At 43.5% G+C, this 20937-nt stretch overlaps 1 protein-coding gene across 1 annotated transcript in view; it reads left to right on the plus strand.

Moving 5' to 3' along the window:
- The window catches only part of MBD2 (methyl-CpG binding domain protein 2), a 43014-nt gene extending 25144 nt beyond the window's left edge, over nucleotides 1-17870 (plus strand). Inside the window, exons 4-7 of the mRNA XM_064439259.1 lie at nucleotides 6442-6532; nucleotides 7383-7560; nucleotides 15183-15323; nucleotides 17399-17870. Coding sequence (XP_064295329.1) covers nucleotides 6442-6532; nucleotides 7383-7560; nucleotides 15183-15312 — 399 coding nt within the window. The 3' untranslated portion in view covers nucleotides 15313-15323; nucleotides 17399-17870. The remainder of the gene's footprint in view (nucleotides 1-6441; nucleotides 6533-7382; nucleotides 7561-15182; nucleotides 15324-17398) is intronic.
- The last annotated feature ends 3067 nt before the right edge of the window (nucleotides 17871-20937 follow it).

Raw genomic sequence — 20937 nt, forward strand, 5'->3', positions numbered from 1 at the left:
CGACCCCCCCCCTCACTCCAGCCCCTCTCAGGCAGCTGCAGAGCGCGAGAAGGGCTCCCCTCAGCCTCCTCCAGACTAAACCTCCCCAGCTCCCTCAGCTGCTCCTCACTCTGAACTTGAGTTAACTTGCTGGTCAAGTGTTCTGCACCTAACTGGATCAAGCAGAATGGTGCTGCAAACCAAACTTCTTTCTTATGGATCGCTCCCCTGTGTACCTACGCTCAGCTGGTGCCTCCAAGAGGTCCAGGTCTGCGTCCTGCGTAGAGTACTTGTCCTCTTCTTCAGGTGTTAGAGCTTCTCGGTTCACACTGTTCTACGCTTATGGACCTTTCTCAGGGTAAATACGAAACTCGCTCATTTACCCCTGCGCCCCAAATGTGTGGTACCTGAGGTACTGCTCTGAGAGAGCTTTGACTCGTGAGGACCCGCTGATCATGAGTTCCTTCTGCTGTATACTGTTGATTGTGGTGGTAGGGATAATGGAAACCATACCGGTAAAACTGTAAGTGGTGATCACGATGCTGAATATGCAAAGCATTGACTTCAGTATCTTCCTGATACGTTTGACTAAAAGCGTTCCGCAAACACACCTCAGGTGTTTAAAAGAAGGCCGTCCTTCTCTTCAAAGCTCATTCGGAGAAAATCAGGCTGTCAGTTAGTATTACGTGACCTGATTCCTCTAGTTCTGTGGCAGACAACCACCTTTAAAAACCACCTTAGGATAAATCTGAGGGTATTTACTTTTCAAAAACACTTTAGGATAAAGCTGATACATTTACCTATAACATCAGCTGTCTGTAGGCCAGAAATACTCTTAAAAATTGATTTGCAAGTCTCTTTAATCCTTACCATCCTATATATTTGCAGTGGATTGTATTGTAATGGTTTATTGAGTAGGATTGTACATGACAAATTAAATCTGACCATAGTAATTTTTTGGCGTAAGATATGTACGGTCTAAAAAGCCTAATTTACAAGAAAAATTTCAGGATGTCATTTTATGCATGTCTTCTTGTGAACAGTTCTTAACAAGAAAGACGTATTCAGCTCTTAGCACTTTGTATTTTGTCAAATAGATGTGATTTTATTTCCTGTGGATCAACTTAAAGGATTGGAATCTAAAATCAGATAGGGTTGGAAAACTTAAGCTTCTTGGTTAGTATCCATTAGAATTATCAAAAAGAGGAATGGAAGGAACCTAATGAGATTGTTAAATTTCATCTCCCTCTCCCAGGCAACTAAAGGAACACTGACATTTTGATTGGCAGTTACGGGCGCAGCAGAGCTGAGCGACTCAGCAACTGGATATAGAAAGAGGAAAGAAGTTTTCCAGTTCTCTGGAGAAATTCTCATTCCTTTTAAATTCTTCCATGGAGACTTTGAAAAGACCTTTCTTTAATCATATTTCCTCCTTCAACTGCCTGCAGTGTCAATCACTCAAGCAGTTTCCCAAACGGTAACGCGCATGCTGGTCTCACTCAGCCTTTAAAACACATTTTAAAACATAACGGAATTGCAGGCTGTGTGTGCGGCACAATATCGATGCTGTCTGTATTTCCTGTAGACACGACTAACTTTTAATCGGCTCACGTACCAGGTCTAACGCATCCGCAGGCAGCGCGGAAATACGTGCGGTTCCAGAGGTCTGGGAAGATGCCGAGGCTGCTACCTGGAGTTGTGACAGTGCTGTTAAGGTGCTGTGTCCATCGTACTTCTGAACGCGGCGGTAGCCTTTCCTGACTGCAGCTGCAAGTTACGAGCGGGTGTCTGTAGCTGTCTGAATTCACCAACACCAGGATCATTGTCCGTCCTTCTGTGTGGCCAGTCAAGGACACCGTTCTGTTGACATCTATAGTATTTTCAATACTCTGTCAATAGTAAATGGCAGATGAAATTTGAGATTCTTGATTGATTGATCTATGTATAAGCCAGTCACCCTCCAAGAATGTTTGAATGTTAAGACCATATGTGCTTTTCTTTTAAAAAGTAATAGAATTGGAATGGATACCTTTCCAGCAAAAATTTCCTGCTGGCTTCCACTGCTTGAGCAACTGCAAATAGACTTTTATTTATCTAAGGAAAAGGAGCAGCTCATAATATGTTTGTATTTGGTGGTTCTTGCAATGGGGAGGCTAATCTATCATTTCTTTGTTGTCTGATTGAGAAATAATAGTTGCTTAGGAGATTGTGTTTTTACAGAGATTACAGGTTAGATTATAGTTCACCATTAGTCACAAATAGCTTTTCTTGGACAAGAAACAATTATGGAGGAAGCAATATTTTATAACTCTCCAAACAAAGAGCTTCAGAAGCACAGCTGTACTACAGCTCTGCCGCTACGGAGTTTCAGAACAACAAGGAAGTGAAAATTCTGCTCCACCCTGGGGACCTTGGCATTGCATTCCTGTGCTGCCTCCTCTGTCACAGGAAAAAACAGGGCTGCCCTTAGGATAGTAAGTTTGAGTGGTAAGGGATACGTTTCTTGCTCGGCAGGAGATTATTGCGTAAGAGATCACTTTTGGCATAATGCACATCCATTAATTTCCTAGGAAATGGAGCGCTTGGCTCCTGGGTCTTTCTGAATCTAGAACACTCAGCCATCGGTAAATGAAGGACCTGGGTTTTAGGCTCTTTTCAGTGTGTGTTCCATAACCCTTTCTTCAACCATTTTTCATCTTCCAACAGAATGAACGCCCATAACTGACTGATGAATCCTCAGAATGGTAATTCATTTTGCATTAGTAATGAAATATCACATCACAACAATGATGAATCTTGAAATACGGTTCTTCTGTCATTCCTTCCTATCCTGGTCCCATCAGGCTTCTCAGTTACTGAATAACAGGGTCTCATGTTTGCTAATGCTTCTTTCCTGGAGGCATGAATCTTGCTTTTCTGGCTGTACCGGTGCATTCTCAGCAGGAGGAAGAAGATCGGACCGTATCAGCCTGCCCTGTGCTTCAGGGATTAGGTACTCTCCAGGGTACTCAGGCTGAGAAAAGCCCAGAGCCTGGATAGCTCGCTCCATTTTACAAGGAAACCTCGAACTGTGAGCTGATGTAAGGTTATTACGCAGAGGGTGGCCTCTGGTGCTGGCAGGCATTTATTGAATTTGAGTGGTTGTATCTGCAGGCACTTGCGCTGTGTGAGGGGCTGCTGGTGTTTTATGAAGGCCAGATGGCTTTGGGCAGGAGAGGAATGCCAAGGGGGCAGCCTGCCTGGGCCGTGACCTGTGGATGCTGATGTCTAACTAGATGGGATTTTTATGAATTGCTCCTAATTTAGGTGCCTATTTCTCCGCTTAGCAGGGCACAAAGCCTGTGAACCTGAGCTTTATTTTCTCTCTTTCTATTCCCTGTCTCGCTAATGATGAGAGAGGAGCAAGTTAAATAATGTAAGATACTTTTAGGGCTGTAACCTCAGGGGCAGAGATTCTGCACATCGAGACTTGCCTGATCTTTTTCAGCTACCTGAATGCGTGCTTCCATTGCTGTGGAATGGCTGCATCTTGTGTGTAAGTGGGGTAACAGCAAAGCTTTCTCTGAGTCTGTGTTAGCAGCCGCCTTCTCTCTCTCTCTGTGCCTTAATAGCTATTCCTGGTGCAGCTGATAGGGAAATACTCGTCCAGGTCTGGTCCAGCTCAGGATCTTCAGTAAGATGCAGGGGTTCAGAGAGGACTCGTAAGAACCCATAAAGGGTTGGGGAACAAACTTGATAATAAAACACTAGCACTGTGATTCATTTCTGAGCAAAAAGTTCATAAGAATGGCTTGTGCAGTCTCGGTGGAGATCTGGGGAGATGCAAATTTGGAGCACAATCATTGTCGTTTGCAAATAATTATATAGAACGGCGCTGGAAGCTTTGTGCTAGGAATATGCTCCGCTTCAGTCTTGTTTTAACAGGCGCGTCTCGGCGCCAAGTGCTTTTTTCCACCTGACATTGACCTCAGAGTCATCTGAGGCGTTGATAGTTGTATTGACTTTCTCCTGCATTGGCAGTCAGTGCTGAAGAGCTGAGTGAGTACTGGGTTGGAAGCTCCACCCAGTCAATCTTGCGCTACACGTTCCAAATCTAAGCTTTCGTATGTGTTCGCCGTCCTTCTGCAAGCACCCCTCCCCCCTGCTCAGGCATCTGCATTCCTACACACCCTCTACCAAACCATTCTCCTGATCCTTCTTTCCCTCTGTGATGTGTCTTGGGTTAGAGTAGGGAACCGAAGAACCAACCCCAGTAATACTGGATTGTATTTGGTGATGTATTTGCTGCTGCAGACCAATTCATTTTACCCTGAATAAACAGAGGCTGTTCTTATGTTTGCCTGTAGCACATAAAAACATAGCTTGGGTTTGGAGTTGGTGGGCCTTTTGTTTATTTCTAAAGGTCGATGAGATGGAGAGGAAATGGAGAATTCTTTTAACAGTGGAAAACATAAATACGCTTTGTAGAGACTTTAGCAAGATGGGAAGCTAACACAGTGATGAAATAGTGAATTGATAGGATTTTATTTTAACTTCATTTATCTGAATCCTAACATTCCTTTTAGAGCTTGGCTAGTGAGCTGCTGGCTTTGCCTTTGTAACGAAGGATTTCTTTAGCGTTCTAGGCAGCTTTAAGGCACTGCCATCTCACCCATGGAGCTGTGGGGACTGCTGCATGACATCTAGAGTGCTTTCTTGGGGTGGGGGCTTAGCAGCCTAGACATCTAGAGCAGTGAGGACTGCTGCATGACATCTAGAGTGCTTTCTTGGGGTGGTAAACAGCAGGAGCGAATTACTGGAGGTACTAAATATTTAACATTTAGCAAGATAATGAGGTGTCTTGCTACTCAACTAACAATGTATCTCAAACCTGGGTTGGAATGTTGGAAATTAATACTAGTTAAGAGTGCGAGTGAAGTTTACAGGCAGAATTTGAAGTTTAAGTGGCTCTAGTAAAATGAGACCTAAGAGGCACCAGGTATTTTCAGAAAGCTGTCAAACGAGAGGTGTCAAGAACGCGTGAAATGTAGTCAGAGTTTGCAAAGAAAGTTGAAGAGCTTACTTAGGTGATCCTGGGCAGGTTTTCTAAGCCACTCTAGATCTAAACTCGGTTACAAGTGTGTCCCGTTGTCCGGAGAAGAGTGCTTGAGTAAGTTGATCTCTATAAAATAGCATAGTAATCTCTCAGGCAACACAAGTATCCTTCAACCTACTGATTTATAAAGCTGTACAGACATGTTGTGGAGAATATGGCATTTTTCTTAGCATAACTGCATGCTTTGTTTTCAGTCACTAGTATACTCTTAATGCTAAGGTAGATGTTCTTTGTTGCTTTTTTTCCTTGCCTTTGCTACCTCTGTTACTGAAAAAAATGTTGTTTTTTTTTCCCTGAGTAAGAACCCCTGATGTACAGTGATCACTGTACACTGATGTACAGTGCTTCGGTTACGACGTCGTGTGGCCAGCAGTGTAGGTTCCGCAGAAGATGAAAGAGGACGCTCTAGTTGTTTCACTTCCAGTTTTAGTGCAGGGTGTGACATTCGAAAGCCCTATCTTAAGCTCAGGCTTTTGGGTACTCAGCTGCAACAAAGAATTTCCTAGGAAAGAGAATAACTGCTTGTCTAGTTTTTGTCTCGGATCTTGCAGGCATGAAGAGAAATAGATGATTTTTTTTTTCCACCCCCATATTCTGCAGAAAAATCAAGCTCTTTCTGAATGCCTTTTCCACAGGTAATCACATAGCTACGATCTTGCATACCTCCTTATTAAGGTTATTTGTTAAATGTAGCTTCCCTTGGAATGGAAATTAACTTTTTAGGTAGCTTTCCTTGCTGTCTTGCGAAACAGAAAAGGCCCATTTTAAGGAATAGGTGTGGCTCATCTCCAGCCCAGAACTTCAGGATGAATCAGGATGAATCAGTAAGATAGGAGTGGGTAGGGAAATCTGTATCATTAAACAAAAATGTCTTAGGTCAAGAAATGGGTCTCTGTGAGAAATGGAAACATGTTCCCAGCTAATAAAGCAGTAGAAGGTAAAATGAATGTGGATTTAGTTCATGCATCTTCCTCAAAATGGAAAGATTTGATCCTGTTTCCAGAGAAGTCAAGAGATCTGTACGGTGTCGGGAAGGGCCGGGCCATGAAGCCAACAGAGGCCTGGCGTGGCGTAGCTCCTGATTAGTGCTAGTGTTGGTGCAGCTGCGCTGCCGCAACGTGCAGAGCTGCCTCCAGTGCCTCAACACACACCGCGTAAGTCCGTGCAAGCGCGTTCCCGATGGCTAAAATTCCATCAGCAGACAGGATATTACCTTTCTGGTAGCTTACGTGACCGTTAGGTTGATTGTTTTGGAAGCTGCTAGGCACCATCTGTCTTTTATTGTTCTGATGCTGTTTATTCCATGAGCTGATTTAGGGTTTTTTTATTATTATTTCTAACGAGCAATCTCATTTTCTCTCTTTCAGCTTTTCTGGGAGAAGAGGCTACAAGGCCTCAGCGCGTCGGATGTCAGTGAACAGATCATAAAATCCATGGAGCTACCTAAAGGTCTTCAAGGTATTGTGTTCGGCTGCTGCAGTTGCTTCAGATCCCCAAAGTTGTTTGCGCTTTAAAAGGACAGAGTTTTTCATGCTCTTAACAAGTTTTCAGTTTACAGTCGGATTAAGTAAACTTCAAATTGTAAATGTTCTTGCTCACAAAATCCCTCATAAACTGTGTTTATTTTTAGTTCATTTATATAGTTAATATAAACCACACTTCAGAACTGCACTCTTATTGGTGAAAGTTGATCTAAAATATGTTCAAGTCATAGTTCAAAATTAATAGCTTTGTTCCACTGCTTGGGAGATTTTCTTGGGAATTCGAGTGTTGTAAAAATCTCCAGTGTTTATTTTCCAGAATGAATTTAATGCCTTGTAGTGTTAAAGCAAAGACTGTGCGGGTTTGGGTTAATACCATGAAGCTGCAAAGAAGCCATTTCAATACGTGACCAATAAATTTATGATGTGATCATCTCGATTAAAATACCATGACGCTGCAAAGAACCTATTTCAATACTTGACTGATACATTTATGATGTGATCATCTTGATTAAAAACATGGATGGTATTGTAATTGTTAGTGTAAGCAAAAAACCTAGCCGGTTTTAGAAAGGAAATGTAAGCAAAAAAGCCAGCCAATTTTAGAAATGAGATGCCTTTTGAAACGCTAACTTACACTTAAATGAGAACCGTGCTATTACAAAGCCATTTTTAAGCACTTGCATTTAACTGTTTGGATTATACGATCGTGTGTCCAGTGGCGATTACATCGTGGGTGTGCATAACCTCGCGCCCCAAGGAGAGCTCTGCCGCTGGAAGTTACGTATGAAATGCGAATGGTAACTATTCGGTTATCTGTGTTTTAGGAGTTGGCCCGGGTAACAACGACGATACCCTGTTATCAGCTGTTGCTAGTGCTTTGCACACCAGTTCTGCGCCTATCACGGGGCAGCTCTCTGCAGCTGTGGAGAAGAACCCAGCTGTCTGGCTTAACACATCTCAACCCCTGTGCAAAGCTTTCATCGTCACAGACGATGACATTAGGTAAGTTTCATGAAGTCTTCAGTAAACGGCAAAGCAAGTTCAATTAAAGCAGATTCCTTCCTGGCTCAGTGCAGTCCTGGTGATAAGGGAAGAGCAGTGTGAACGTTTTTCTTGTACCTCTTGATGAGTTCAGGAGCTTGAAAAAATTGAAAACCTGGGTTTTTTCTGTGTGGTCAAATTAGTAATATAAAATATTTACTAAGGAATGAGTCATAATCGACATTTGCTTTCCCAAGAGAGTGCCTGAAACATTAAGCTATAGTCATGATCAATATTGGCTGTCTTCCTTCCCATTTCTGGTTTGGTCAAGTTAATTTGTTGATCTCAGTTAAAAAGTAAGTAATATCAACAAAGGAAAATAGGAACATTCCCCTATAGCATACAGCTTTGCGGCTAATACCCTCTCCTAAAGTGGAAGATCAGGATACGATACGAAAAGCACAGATAGATCCATTCACATATGGGCAAAGATTTTGGTTAAGAGCTGCGCTGTTAATTCTCTTTTCAAAGAAAGGCTCATCCCTCTTTGGGTACTAAAAGCAGGAGCTTCAGCACTGAATTTCAAGGTTAGGACTGAGTGAAGAGAGAGATTTCTTGTTGCATTGACTAATGGCCAGAGTGTGGCAAGACACGGAACATGGTCTTGTCGTCCAGGTGGGGTTTTTTTCAGTATTGCTTAGCGTGAATCAACACAGGGGACGAACGCTGCCTTTGGTGTCACATGTTTAGTTAAATTCTAGGTTGCATAGGGAATCTGAAGACCAAACTTGGATCTTGCCACATAGCGGAATTCACTTGGCACCAAAGTCCACTGCTATCGCATTCTTTTCTAAGCCCTCGATCGCAAGCTGAAGCTTCTGCAGAGTTAATGTTAAGGTATAAAATGAGCTGATTCCCAGCCCTTTGCTTAGGGATTTACTTTGCTGCTTTTTCTTAAGTGTCAACTCGAAATGCTTTCAGAAGGTAAAGTTTTCTTGCTTTGTTACAGAAAGTTACAGGGCAGGATGAGAAACTTTCTTAGTGTGTTTGACAGCATTTATTATTTATGGGAAAGAAAATTCCTTTTTTGTCTTACCACTTATTCAGTTGTTTTTGCAAAGCAGATTCTGAATTTGCTGTCAGGCAGTGCCGGCAGCTCGGGAAGGACACAGATTCTGAACTGGAGCAGCTCTACCTCTACAAATATGCTGCCAGTTCGACGTCTCTTCTGGTTCATGGCTTTGTAGGCAGCTCGCTACAAAAGGATTAAATACTCTTAGAAGTTACCTTTTCGTACTGTTTGTCTGAAGCTGGCTTTCATTTTAAGACCAGCCAGAAAACACATTGCTTGAAGAAGTAGTATCGGAACACGGCACGTGTTATCACGAAGGAAAGCTGTACAATTGCTTTGGGAGCTTACATAATGGTGAGGAAAAGTTCGCCATTGGGGATTTCTGGTCAGGTGCCAGCATATATTCTTTTGTACTATAAATTCTTCAGGGAGATCGTAGCAGTTGTTTACGTCTAATAGAACAGCTGTCAGCTTGACTTGTGTTTAACTTGAAGCATTCCTGGTCATGTAATGATGGTAAATCTCTTCCATAATCAGAGTAAAATGCAAAATCTCCTCTTTTGGTTCAGCACATTCACCAGGAAAACATTAAACAACCTCCTATAAATGGATGGTTAAGAAACAACTGGGCTTCCTTATCACTGGGGACGAGCACCTGGGGTTTTTTTCTCAGTTGTGGGATACACCTTATGAATAGTCTGGCCTTCTTAAACCTAGGCCTGTGGAAGGGTGAGTATGTCAGATGGGCATGGTGTGGTTCCCGGTGGCCTTTACAGACAAATCCTAGCCTCCTGAGGCAGGCTTTTAGAATTCCCTATCAACTGGCTTCTCCCAAACCGAGTCTGTGAGATCATTGATCCTGATGCTGCTGCTTTGCAGCTTCTGTTTGTAGCTTCTTTCCCGACCAGCATCTACTTAAGTTCTTTGCAACAGCACTGTTGAGTTGCCTCCATTTCCATGAAAGGTTAAAACTGACAACCTTTGTGTCTCTCCTACATAAATGCTTTAACTGGCTTCTCTCTTTTGGGATGAACTGGGGAATGGTATCTTCTGAAAATAACAAATAGGTGGATTGGTTTTTCTAGTTGTGCTTAGGTGGATGAAGTTCTGCAATATATTATAAAATTCATTTTTGACTCACAGCTGTGTTCTGCTCACAGTCCAGTCTGTCATTCTTTTCAACTGGCTCTCTCTTTAGTGGGATTTTCCAAAGCTTAGAGTTTTCAGGCGATTTCTTTTCCTAAAGCATGTGAAGTCATTTCTGAAAATCCCACCTTTCAGCTTTCAACAGCCCTTTCTCTTGCTCAGCCTAGGTTCTTTGCTGAACACTTAACATCACCCAGTAGGTTTTGTTCTGAGCTTTCCTGAGTAGCTCAACGATGGCCTTTTCAAATAGCGTGGTAATGGGACTTCTGCTTTTTCTTGTGGGTAGCCATAACCTGTTAAATTTACTGAAGCTTATCAATTAATGTAGTATGTCTGGCTGTATCATCCTCTGCACAGTAGTGGGTACCTGTTAATTTGCCCCAAAACTAAGCTATATTTACCGTGAGACAGTAATTCACGTTTATTGCTGTTTGTTTGGCATGGGTTTAAGAATGTCTTAATCTTAAACTGTATGAACCTTGATCCAAGCTAGTCAGCTGTAACTTAGTCCCTCACAATATTCCTCAATGCCCCATACAAATCTCACCTCCAGTATAACACCAAAGCCACAAGAACTATAATGTGCCAAAGGAAGAAAATGAGAGATCTAGAATGTTTCTACAGTCTGAGCTCTCCTCAGAAATAAGAAAATTGTAAGGCAAAGTGATGTATATCGCAGGGAGGCAAAATCCTAAATAATCCTTATCCATCCTGGCTACGAGATTAACTTTCTGACCCCAGATCTAAAGATGAGTTTAATACGGAGTATGTCAGGAAAGCACAGTAAATAGGCATCTGAGAATCTCTGTAATTACCGTTTAGAGTATGCTGTCTCAGCATGGGTTCATTTCTCCTGAGAGGGGAGGAGAAGACGGGCAAGACCTATGGGAAGTGATGTGTTGGAGAGGGGGGTGTGTGGGGAGAGAATTAGCAAATACCCTAAACCTGAGTTTAATATAATGAAGGAAATACAGTCAGCATACTAGTAATTAATTCTGCTTTCAGCTATGCGTCTCAGGCCTGGTTACTGGAAGACTTCTCGGCTGAGAAGCTCCAGAGTATGTTTTTCAAAAGACAGAGTAAGTGTTGCCATAAGCACTTAAGGTGATGGTTCTCAGAGTGTCTCCAAAAAACACTGTATTTGAATGTGCTGGAAGAGCAGGGGAAAAGGGGTTAGCACCTGCCTCGTGACACATCGGGAGGTGGGACTGGTGTTCAGGCAAGGGCGAGTTGGTTCCGTGGTCTTTTCCCATCCAATCTGACACCTATCATAAACGTAAAGATACCTTTGTGTTTCTGCTGCAGCTAAACGCTATTACTAGAGCGAGATGCAATTTTTTATTTTGATGACAGAGTAGATATTGCAGTGCCAGCACATCAGGAACTAAATCAAGTGGAGCCTCGATAGATTTAACAATGTAGAAAAATAGATGGAGAAATCAGAGGGGAGGTTGGCACGGTATCATAGTTTGATTGCATACAGTAGTGCGGAATCCCACACGTCTTTAAAGCTTGCACACATCACTTAGTTGTGTGGGCTGAGAAGAGTGCAAGTTGCAAGGACAAATAAAATCATTCTAAGCACTAAGGAAGTCGCCTGAGTGCAGAGCTGTATGCAGTCATACGTATAAAGCAGTTCTCCACTGAAAATAAGGTCAGAATTGGAATTGGAGGCTTGTGGATTTCTGTGTTAGGGATAACGTGGCTTTAAGTTTAGCTCGCTTTCAAAGGCAATCGTACTTCAGCTGAAGGATGAGAATTGTGCCTTGCAGGGAGGAAGGCTGAAAAGAGCACGTGCCCAGGGAGCTGGTTAGCAGCGAGGGATGCAGGTGGGGAGGCGAGAAGGATCGGTGCAGGCTGCTGCCGCGTGGGAGCTCTGTCGCCAGGATGGTGCCAGGGAGCTATGGAGCTGAAGGGCTGAGGGTAGCCAAGAGTGGGCACTTGTGAGCAGCACACTTGCCTTCCCTGGCAGCTCTGCTAACCCTAAAGCAGTTTTACAGAATATTGGTGTGATAAAGCAGCATAAGAACTCAAATGAATCAAATTGAATGGAGCTACTCTAAATCCTAGAGTTTTACTTAGTGTTAAAGATGAGTGTTATTTATTAGTAGTGTTTTCTTGCTGTTGGTTCTTAAGTATTTGCTCTTGGTAGTTTGTGTGCTTTAAAAGTCATATTACTTGTATAAAAAAAGCTATGTTTTTAGTGCTTAAAAACTCTCTTTGCTAAGAAACCCAGACTCTTCAGGGCTGGGAGTGCTGTGAATTATTTTTCACTTGTTGCTCCCTGGGAGATCAACTAGCTGACTGAAAATGTGGAAGTGAGATGAGCGGGGAAAGCTATGTCTTCAGGTGAGTTTGGGAAGCGAGAGCTGGGTGTAACCTCTGGAGAAGGCCACATACACTGCAAAGAGGGAACCTGAGCCCTTAATAACAGGAGCGGGGCTGAGATACAGAAAACTGGCTGTCGCTCCTTGTGTGCTGCGAGTGTTAAATACTGCAGTCGTATGTCCGAGGTGGTAGGAAGGGGCTGGTTACAGATCAGGGTGACGATTCTGAAATCTGGCTCAGGCTGAGCTTATGCTTCAGCATATATTTTTCAAAACTTCATCAACATATTTAAGTATGTTTAAAAGAAGATCTCAAATAAAGGAGCCTACCGAGGCAGTAAAGCTTCTGATTTGTGCCCAGCTCCTCGGGGGTGATATATAAGATGCTTACTGGCCTTTATGTTAGATTCCATGTCTGGACAACAGACTCACTGAAGAGCGAAGCAGGGAAGGACCTTGGTAGCGCCAGGAAAGAACGTTTCAGATTAACTCCTTGTTTGCTTTCTGGCAAGTGCGTTCTGTGATACACATTGGTGTTAGGAGATATGCGCAGCCTGGAATGGGCCTCGTTTCTCTCCCAGCTCAGCTGTTCATGGCTTAATTCAGGTTACTGAGCGGGTAAGGTTCTCTAAATGCCCTGTGACTTCTTTGATAAAGGGAGCATTGATGACTTCTCATTATCTTCACTGGATGTGTGATACTTCAGGACTTTTCCATGAGATGCACTTAAAATACCCAGCAACCAGAACCACATTCAAGGATCATTTACACTTCATTCTTGATCCACTCTTTGTGAGAGTAGGGAATTGTCCTTACTGCGTTTTAGTTCACTCGAATTTTCTTCCCACTGTAAAGTGGGAGCTTTATAATGGCATTTCAGCAGCTTTCTTCTCTCTGATTCGGCCATTCAGGCGCATTTTAAAAAATTCTGTCATTAAGCACTCATATTTATCCTCATAGCCTAAATTAGCTGTAAGCAAGGACCCACCAGCAGTCCAGGGAAGGGCCCTGCGGGTGTAAATGGCTATTGGCCGTAGTCTGAAGCCTGTTGTGATGAGTTTGTAGGCTGTGGATTGTGGAAAGATCCTACTGTCTTAAGTCAAAATTATAAAGCCAAAAAGGGTAAGAACAAAATGTACTTCAAGTCTTTATTTTCCATAATCTTTGGCCACTTCACAGGGTATTCTAACAAGGTGGTGAAAACTTTTTATTACTGATTTTCTAAAAAAATTATATTTCAGCTTCTGTGTGCTCTAGGAATCATTTTCATTCAATTAACAAATACCAGATATGCTACTCTGACTTTTATTTCTCCTCTGTCACATGGGTTCTGCAAAAGATAAGACATCTTTGGGTTTGTTCTCTGCCCCGGGGTCTGAAAGATCACTCTCTAGGCATTGAAGGTTAACAGCTCTGGGACAGTAAGCTGTATATTGAGGATAGGAAACAGCGGGAAGAGAGAAAACAAGTTCTGTACTAAACTGCTAGCTTGTTCTTTTGGTTTTTCTTCCTTTTGCTGTCTCTGCAAGCAGCCAGCCTCCTCTGAAGCACCTAGGGAGTGCTGCCGATGGTTGCAGCGTAGCACCGAATCACCTTCGAGGCTGATGCTCCCCAGAGGCTTCTGCGGAGCATGTTGGGTATCACTCCTGCTCTCCTAAGATTTGATAGTCTCCCTCTCTGTCCTGCCATCCTAAACAGCCACAGGGAGTTTGCGGCACCATTAAATGTTTTCCTGTGCCTGCTTCTGATGAGTTTCAGGGGGAAATTTTTCACAGTGAGGACAGTCACCATTGGAATAATCTCCCCAGGGAAGGGGTTGACTCGGCCGCGTTGGGCACCTTCAAGAGTCGGCTGGACAGGGTGCTGGGCCATCTTGTCTAGGCTGGGCTCTTCCTAGAAAGGTTGGGCTAGATGGTCCCTGAGGTCCCTTCCAACCTGGGATTCTGTGAGTTCTCGCCATTTTTAAGCATATATTTTTGTTGAAAGATTTTCTTTTTTGGAAAACATAGCTTGTTAGAACGAGTGGATTTTCTTGTAAAAAAAACCTCTGGGTCAGATGCAAAATTTGTGTTCTCTTGGGAAAACTTCAAAAGAGGACTTCTTGTTTTCTGGTAACATTTGAAAGCTAAATATTACCTTCCAAACTAAACATTGAATCAATATATCTTAAATTTATATTGATATCGAGGTAATATTTTTGAATTCACTTTCCCCAGGGAACGAAACCTTTGTTTCAGCAGAAGTTGCTGCCATCTTGAGCGCGTCACTACTAGCAGATAAGACCAAGTAGATCGCTAGGAGTAATACAATAAAGAAATGGAAACAGTGAAGCTCCTCGAGGTTCTTCCCCTGCACACGCTTTGTGTGGGACTTGGAGTTGGTTCTTTGCGCGCCTAGAAACCTAGTCAGTGCCCCACCATCCTGTAAAGGTGCTGCTGGCGTGCACGCCCGTACGCTGGGGAGGAGGGAGAGTGCCTCAGATCTCCCCTGCAGTGCTCATGCTGTGGTTTTCAGTGATCTACCCTAAAATGTCTCTGCCAAAAAAAGAGGGAAGAAGAAAAAAGCCAATCTGACAAAGATAGTCCACGAGGATATTGCTCCGTTAACTTTCTGTTCGGTCTTTTCAAGTATCTAATCTGAGGGTGGAAGATCATGTGTCACATTCAATCCTTCTGTCTTGATATGAGGGAAAGTAAACCACGCACGCTACACCAGCGAGGCTTCTGGCTCGGAGCGCTCTCAGTTCTAGCGCCAAGCACTATCTGTGTGCTTGTGTAGGTACAACGGCAGCAGAACTAGTCAGTAAGGGTTTAGAGAGGTGGTCGATGCCCCACGCTTGTCACTGGTTAAGAAGCATTTGGACAATCCCTTAATAATGTTTTAACTTTCGGTAGGCCCTGGAGAGGCCAGGCAGTTGGACTAGGTGATCGCTGTAGGTCCCTTCCAACTGGAACTATTCTATTGTATTCTGTTCTAAGTTAAAATAAGAGTTGAGAAACCAGTCTGGAGTCACTGTTTATGCACGTAGCGTGCTCCCAGCCTACCAGTATACTTGAAGGACTGACGTTTCTGCCCCTTCTTCCCTCCTCTCCCTGCAGAAAACAAGAAGAGCGGGTGCAACAAGTGCGTAAAAAACTGGAGGAAGCACTAATGGCAGACATTTTGTCACGAGCGGCTGATACAACAAAAGATATAGATGTAGAAATGGATAATGGAGATGAAGCATAAAAAGAAATCAGGTGAGTCAGATCTCCTGGAGGCACACTCTGCGATGTACCTCTCGGCTGCTGGCAATCTCACGGCAGTCATTCGGTGGACAGTAGTGTGTCACACGCAAGCAGTCCTGCTTTCTCCCCGCACATATTAGCTGACACGCACTGTAGCAGCAGAACACGAGGGTGATTTTGCATATATAGACACGAACATCCTCACATTAAAAGCTACACAGATCGCCAGGGAGGAAAAACCAGTGGTTTTCATCCTTTATGGCAAAGCCCCAGTCTCTAGCAACGATTGCAGGTGTATTTTCTGGCACTTAATCCTCGATGTGAAGCTGGGGTAAAGCGATCAAAGTTACTTCCTTTTTTCCGTTCTTCAAAATTTAATTCAGTAAAATTGCATAACAAGTTCCTGAAACTTTCTTCTTTTTTTTTAATCATCTGCAGAAGACTGGCAATTCATTCTCTTGTTTCCATTGAGCTCGTAGTACTCGTTTGTGGTAGCGCGCAGCTTTGAGATCTGACTTTTTCATGAGGAGTCAGCAGAAGCTTTAACAACGAAGAATTCCTCCTGGAGATAGTTGTGTAATTTCTGCTTTTGTCCTGGAGTTACTGCCCCCCAAGAGAAAAGAATATATGTATTTCCTATTTGACAGATACAAAGGAGTTAACGTTTATAGAACTGTGAATACTACGTTCAGGTAACTTGTGGACGTAGGATGGAAGTTTCCAGGCTGTCACCTGCCTCAGCAAGGCTGCTGAACATTCAAACTGGGATTCAGCCCCCAGCACAGGGCGGTAATTCCACGACGTTTCGCCTCCCATATATGACAAATACGAGCCTGGTGTACCCGACAGCCAGACATTATTTTTGCTCTCAGTATCTGGACTCCGCTCTGGGTTCATGCTTCAGATACGAGGGTGTGTTGCTTGAGTATATCCTTATAACCAGAAATCAAATGTGTTTCTAATGCATCCACCAGGCCCTGAATACTCAACGCACAGTTGTTTTTGTTACTTTTAGTGTCAGTGCAAAATAAAGGGAAATTTGATCTTTAAGTTGTGGACGAGAGGTATTTGCCAGGGTTGTTTAGTCCACTTAACAGGCCAGTAATCTTCATGTTTTCCAGGCTATGGGAATCTTTAAATTACTCGGTTTTGGGGGTTTTTTTACTTTTTAAGTAAATTCTGTTTTTTACTTTAAGTAAATAGTAAATTACTATTTACTATTAAACACTTAATCCCTGAGTATCTCTCCTATAAAAGTCTAAGCATGGCTAACTTTAAAGGAAGTCAGAGAAGAACATTGTTTTAAGATGTGAAATTTCAAACCTTTGCCACGTTAGAATCAAATTGACCATTTGATTTTTTTAAAATTTACCATAAAATGATTATTTTGTGATGGAACCGTACATTTATTTACTTCTGCTCTGGTACTGTGGTTCTCTGCAGAAATCACTCGGATCGGTAGACCCTGAGTTTGACCAACCCCTGAACCCCGTTACCTGTTACATGTACGTAGCCAGCGTACACGTGAGTGTACGTGTGTTGGCTGTGGTCTATAAAAGTGGTTTTTTTGCCCTCGTGGCTTTAGTTATAGACTTGAACAAGATTTTTTTAATAAGTGGAATAAGTAATGTAAGGTAGCTTGAAAGGAGCACAGTTTTTTTTTTAACTTTATACTGACTAATGTTCCGGTATGATCTTTTTATATTCAAAAACTTTTTACATACATGTTATGCTGTATTTAACAAACCAAGACTTCAGAAAGCGCGTTAAGGCCCGTAGTGAAGTACTGCAGAAGCCTGGGCGAGGCGCCCAGGAAGGGGTGTGGAGGAAGAGGCTGGATGTTAAAAAGCGCGTTCCGTACGCGGGTTGTGCTTAAGTTAAAAGTAACCAGGCACCTGCGGGACTCTCAACAACCAAGTCGCCACGCACATCGTGTTCAGTGTTTGTTACCCACGTACGACCTACTTGTGTTGTGCTCTTAATATGGAGCTGAAACACGGCTACAACCGCTCCCACAAAGTCATTCGAATTGATGCAACTGTCAGCCTTTGCTTTTCCAAAAAGGATTCTTTCCTTCTCTTTTACAGGTACTTTTAACTGACTTGTCCCAGGAGGAACTTCCTAAAAGACAGAGGCACTTTCTCCTTCGGTCTTTCGTTATAAGAAGAAATGGACCCATGCACATTTATATAGCTTTCTAATAGCATTAAAACCAATGCCTTTTTTAGACTCCTATTTTTGATGTATATATCTTATTTGAAAAGCAACTTTATTTTGTGTCCTATGACTTAAAGTCCTTTTTTAAGTATCGAACGTTACCCTTAATCTAAAGCTGAGCTTTTGATGCCAGGTTGCAAACCTACTGGAATTATATTGCTTGTACTAAATATTTGTTTTTCCTGTGGTTTTTAGTAAGGATGGATCAGGAGAACAGAATGATTTCCCAAATAAAGATTATTGTGACTCTGTATATAAACAGATTTTTATACAATGGGTGAAAACACCTGTACATTCTTCCGTCATCACTGTAAAGATAAATAAATGATTATATTCCAAGCAGTCGAAAACTTGTGGTGTTGTGGATAGAGTAAGCGAAGAACGTCCCTGCTCATATTTCAGTGTTCCCTTGGCCAGATACTGGGTAGGCTGGGAAAAGCGTTTATCAACAAGTACTGCCTTTGCCCACAGCGCTGCCTCAGGAAACATGTCTGAACTCGGGAGCAGCTGTGGATTTGTCAGCTGAGGTGAAGTACAACTGCATATTTCCTCTGAGAAAGAAGGCGGCTAAAAATAAGTAGCCGGCATGACTTTACGGAGTCCTGCTTTGAGGTCAACGTGAGGCTGCAAAGAAAGTGTCTTCGGGGCAGAATGCAGCAGGCGCCAAAACTTGGGCTTGCTTCTCTCTACCCAGACAAAGCAGTTAAGACGCCAGGATTGTGTCCGACGGCACTGCAGAGGCTTCCGTGCGTTGAGTTGGGTCTTGCACGGCTAATCAGGAGACTCAGAAATAATCAAAAACCAGAGCAGGATCGCTTAACTTCCCTGGAGACTCAAAGACTAAATTGCCCGGCAGGTTGGAGTAGTTCCAAGGTTAGAATAATGCCTGCTTCTCCCTGACTAGTAAAACACATCGACCCTCCTCAGGAGAGTGCTCACAGCCCTCAGGACCGCCGTGGGGAGCTTTTCATCGCCTCCGGAGCCTCTCTTCCATCCACGCAACACCAATCACAAGCGGGAGAGCGGAGAGCCAGGAGGCCTTGCTGCAGGATTTCCTGGTGTGGGTGCGGGCTGGGAATCAAGACAAAGTGCTGTTTTTCTGAAGCAGCTTCTTTCAGTTTCTAGCTGGGCGGAATAAAAGAGAATCATGGATCTGCCCTTTGCCAGCCTGGGGAGCCATCAAACTCTGTCCCCGCGAAAAGAACGGAGCCTGTTGCTAACAAGCTTCGGTGAAATCAGAAAGAAGCGATGGTCCCGGCAAATTATCGTAATTTGGTGAATTTCCTGAAGATTGCTTTTTGGGAACGTAAGTATGTCCCGCTACCTGGTGTCTTTTCAGAACACGAGGTGAGGGTTTGGCAGAAGAAGCTCCACAAGTAGAACTTGAGTGAAGACGAGCAAATACGCATCGCCGTTGATAATTAGTTGAATTTAAAACCAGTTTATCCTTTTGGTCTAATTCCAGAGTTGGTTTGTGTAATTACTGATCACAAACGGGGATGTGCGTGGTTCTCCTGTGTAGCTGTGCGATGCAGCCTCATTGTAGGGATGAAGACGCTTGGACGTTACTCTTCACATGACTGTAAGTGCAATAAAACCAGCGCTTTAGAAGGCTCTTCCCCATTAAAATGCTTCATAGAAGAGCAAAAAACAGACACAGCTCTTTCGGAAGAAAGGTTACTCCTAAGAGCAACTGTTTAACTGTGCCATGTTGGGTTTTGCTGTTCTTACACCAATATTAACGCTTCATGCCCGTGGGGCCAGGGGGGTTGTCCTGGTCTTGCCTCCAAAGCCTGTGGTACTGCACGGCCACGCTGTGCTGCCCCCGATCCTGCCCCAGGGCCTCCCGGGTGGGTGCAGAAAGCCATGCCGGCTGTCGTAGCTCCTATGACGTGGTGCTACGCCATTTAACGTGTTGTTTTATCTCTTGATGATGTCTCTTCCCACTTTTTTTAAGTGCTCTACCACTATTATTGAAGGCAGCTGAAAAGCCTTGGGGGCAGAAAAAGCCTCTCTTCACAAAAAGGTGTTTTGTGTCAAAACTAGAAAGCTTTGTATTAAAATCCAAGAAGTTTCCGAAGTTTGGACTCCCGTTTGATAAAAGAATTTCCGCTAACGCTTTCATCGCCTTTCTGCCAAAATCATGGGTCTGTTGGAAGCCTTCCAGTCGCCCGGTGGCAGTAAGACGGTATTCGGGTACTAAAAAGATGGATATTAACCCACTGTAGCGATGGCTTAGTGATCCTTGGAGCAGCTTGGAATGGAATGATTCTCTGCCTTTAGTGGTATTTTTTAGTGATATTTAGTGATCTTTTTTTCATCTTCATTTTTTCTTCTGGGAAAAAGAGAAATAACTCCAGAAAAAAAAAAATGCATTAAAGGTATTTACCTCTGGGCGTGAAAAAGTAGTGATTTCACCTATCCTGCCTGCCGTGCTGGCTACAGCAGTGTGTCACAGCAGGAGAAAGAAAGGGAAAAGTCTTTTGGGGTTCCTTGTCCACCTCGCTGCTGCCGCGAGCAAGCTTGTTCCCCGAGCCCTGGGCCAGGCAGGGTGCCGGAGGGCGCGCACGCTGGTCCAGCTCTCTGCCATAGTCCAGCTGAATTTGAATTCATCATTAACAACCCTCAACGCTCTCTTCCACCCTTAAAAAAGTAGATTGTTAATAATTGTGGGAAACGTTTTAGTACTCTTAGTGTAGTTTAGCTTTATACCGTCGCAAATACATTTGACACACAATATAGCTGCAGTTACGTAAAATTCGGAATGCATTTTTTTGTATAGAAGCGGGTGATAAGAAAATACGGATGATTCAGTCCCTGCTGGAAGGAGCCATTTGTACTTTAATATCTCTGAATATCCGTAGCACCGAGGGCTCGGACACCCAGTCTGTGCACATTAACAGGTCCACCAGCCGCTTCCAAAAGCAAACTCAGGACTACTTCGAAACCACTATTTTTTTCTCTATTTTCTCAGTACTCACTGGAACAAGAGCACCCAAAGCGCCGCTCGGATCCGCAGATCAGCTCTTCCCGTCTGCGGAGCAGACCGAGCCAAGCAGCAACTTTACTGGCAGCAGGGTGAGAAAGTGGGCTCCGCTGCCGTTCCACCGGTGTCGCTTACTGCTCGGCTGCGTTCTCCGACCTCGCCACCGCAACCGCCTTGTGTTATAAGGAACAAAGTGATGCCTCTGAGCATTAAGGTACCTCCAGGATCGTGTCGTACCAGCACATCTCTTGCACGCAGGCAGCAATTTGAAAATCCCATCGCACGAGTTGAAATTTCCATCACATCTTTTAAGAATTAAAGGCTTGGCAAACACTCAGTTTGCTTCAGGAAGGTTTTCTGTCCTCTCTCCCTGTCTCATTGTAGAGCTCTGTCTACCTGTGCCACCAACCCTGTGCAGAAAGG

Source organism: Phalacrocorax carbo, chromosome Z (assembly GCF_963921805.1).
Source record: "Phalacrocorax carbo chromosome Z, bPhaCar2.1, whole genome shotgun sequence".
Taxonomy (NCBI): domain Eukaryota; kingdom Metazoa; phylum Chordata; class Aves; order Suliformes; family Phalacrocoracidae; genus Phalacrocorax; species Phalacrocorax carbo.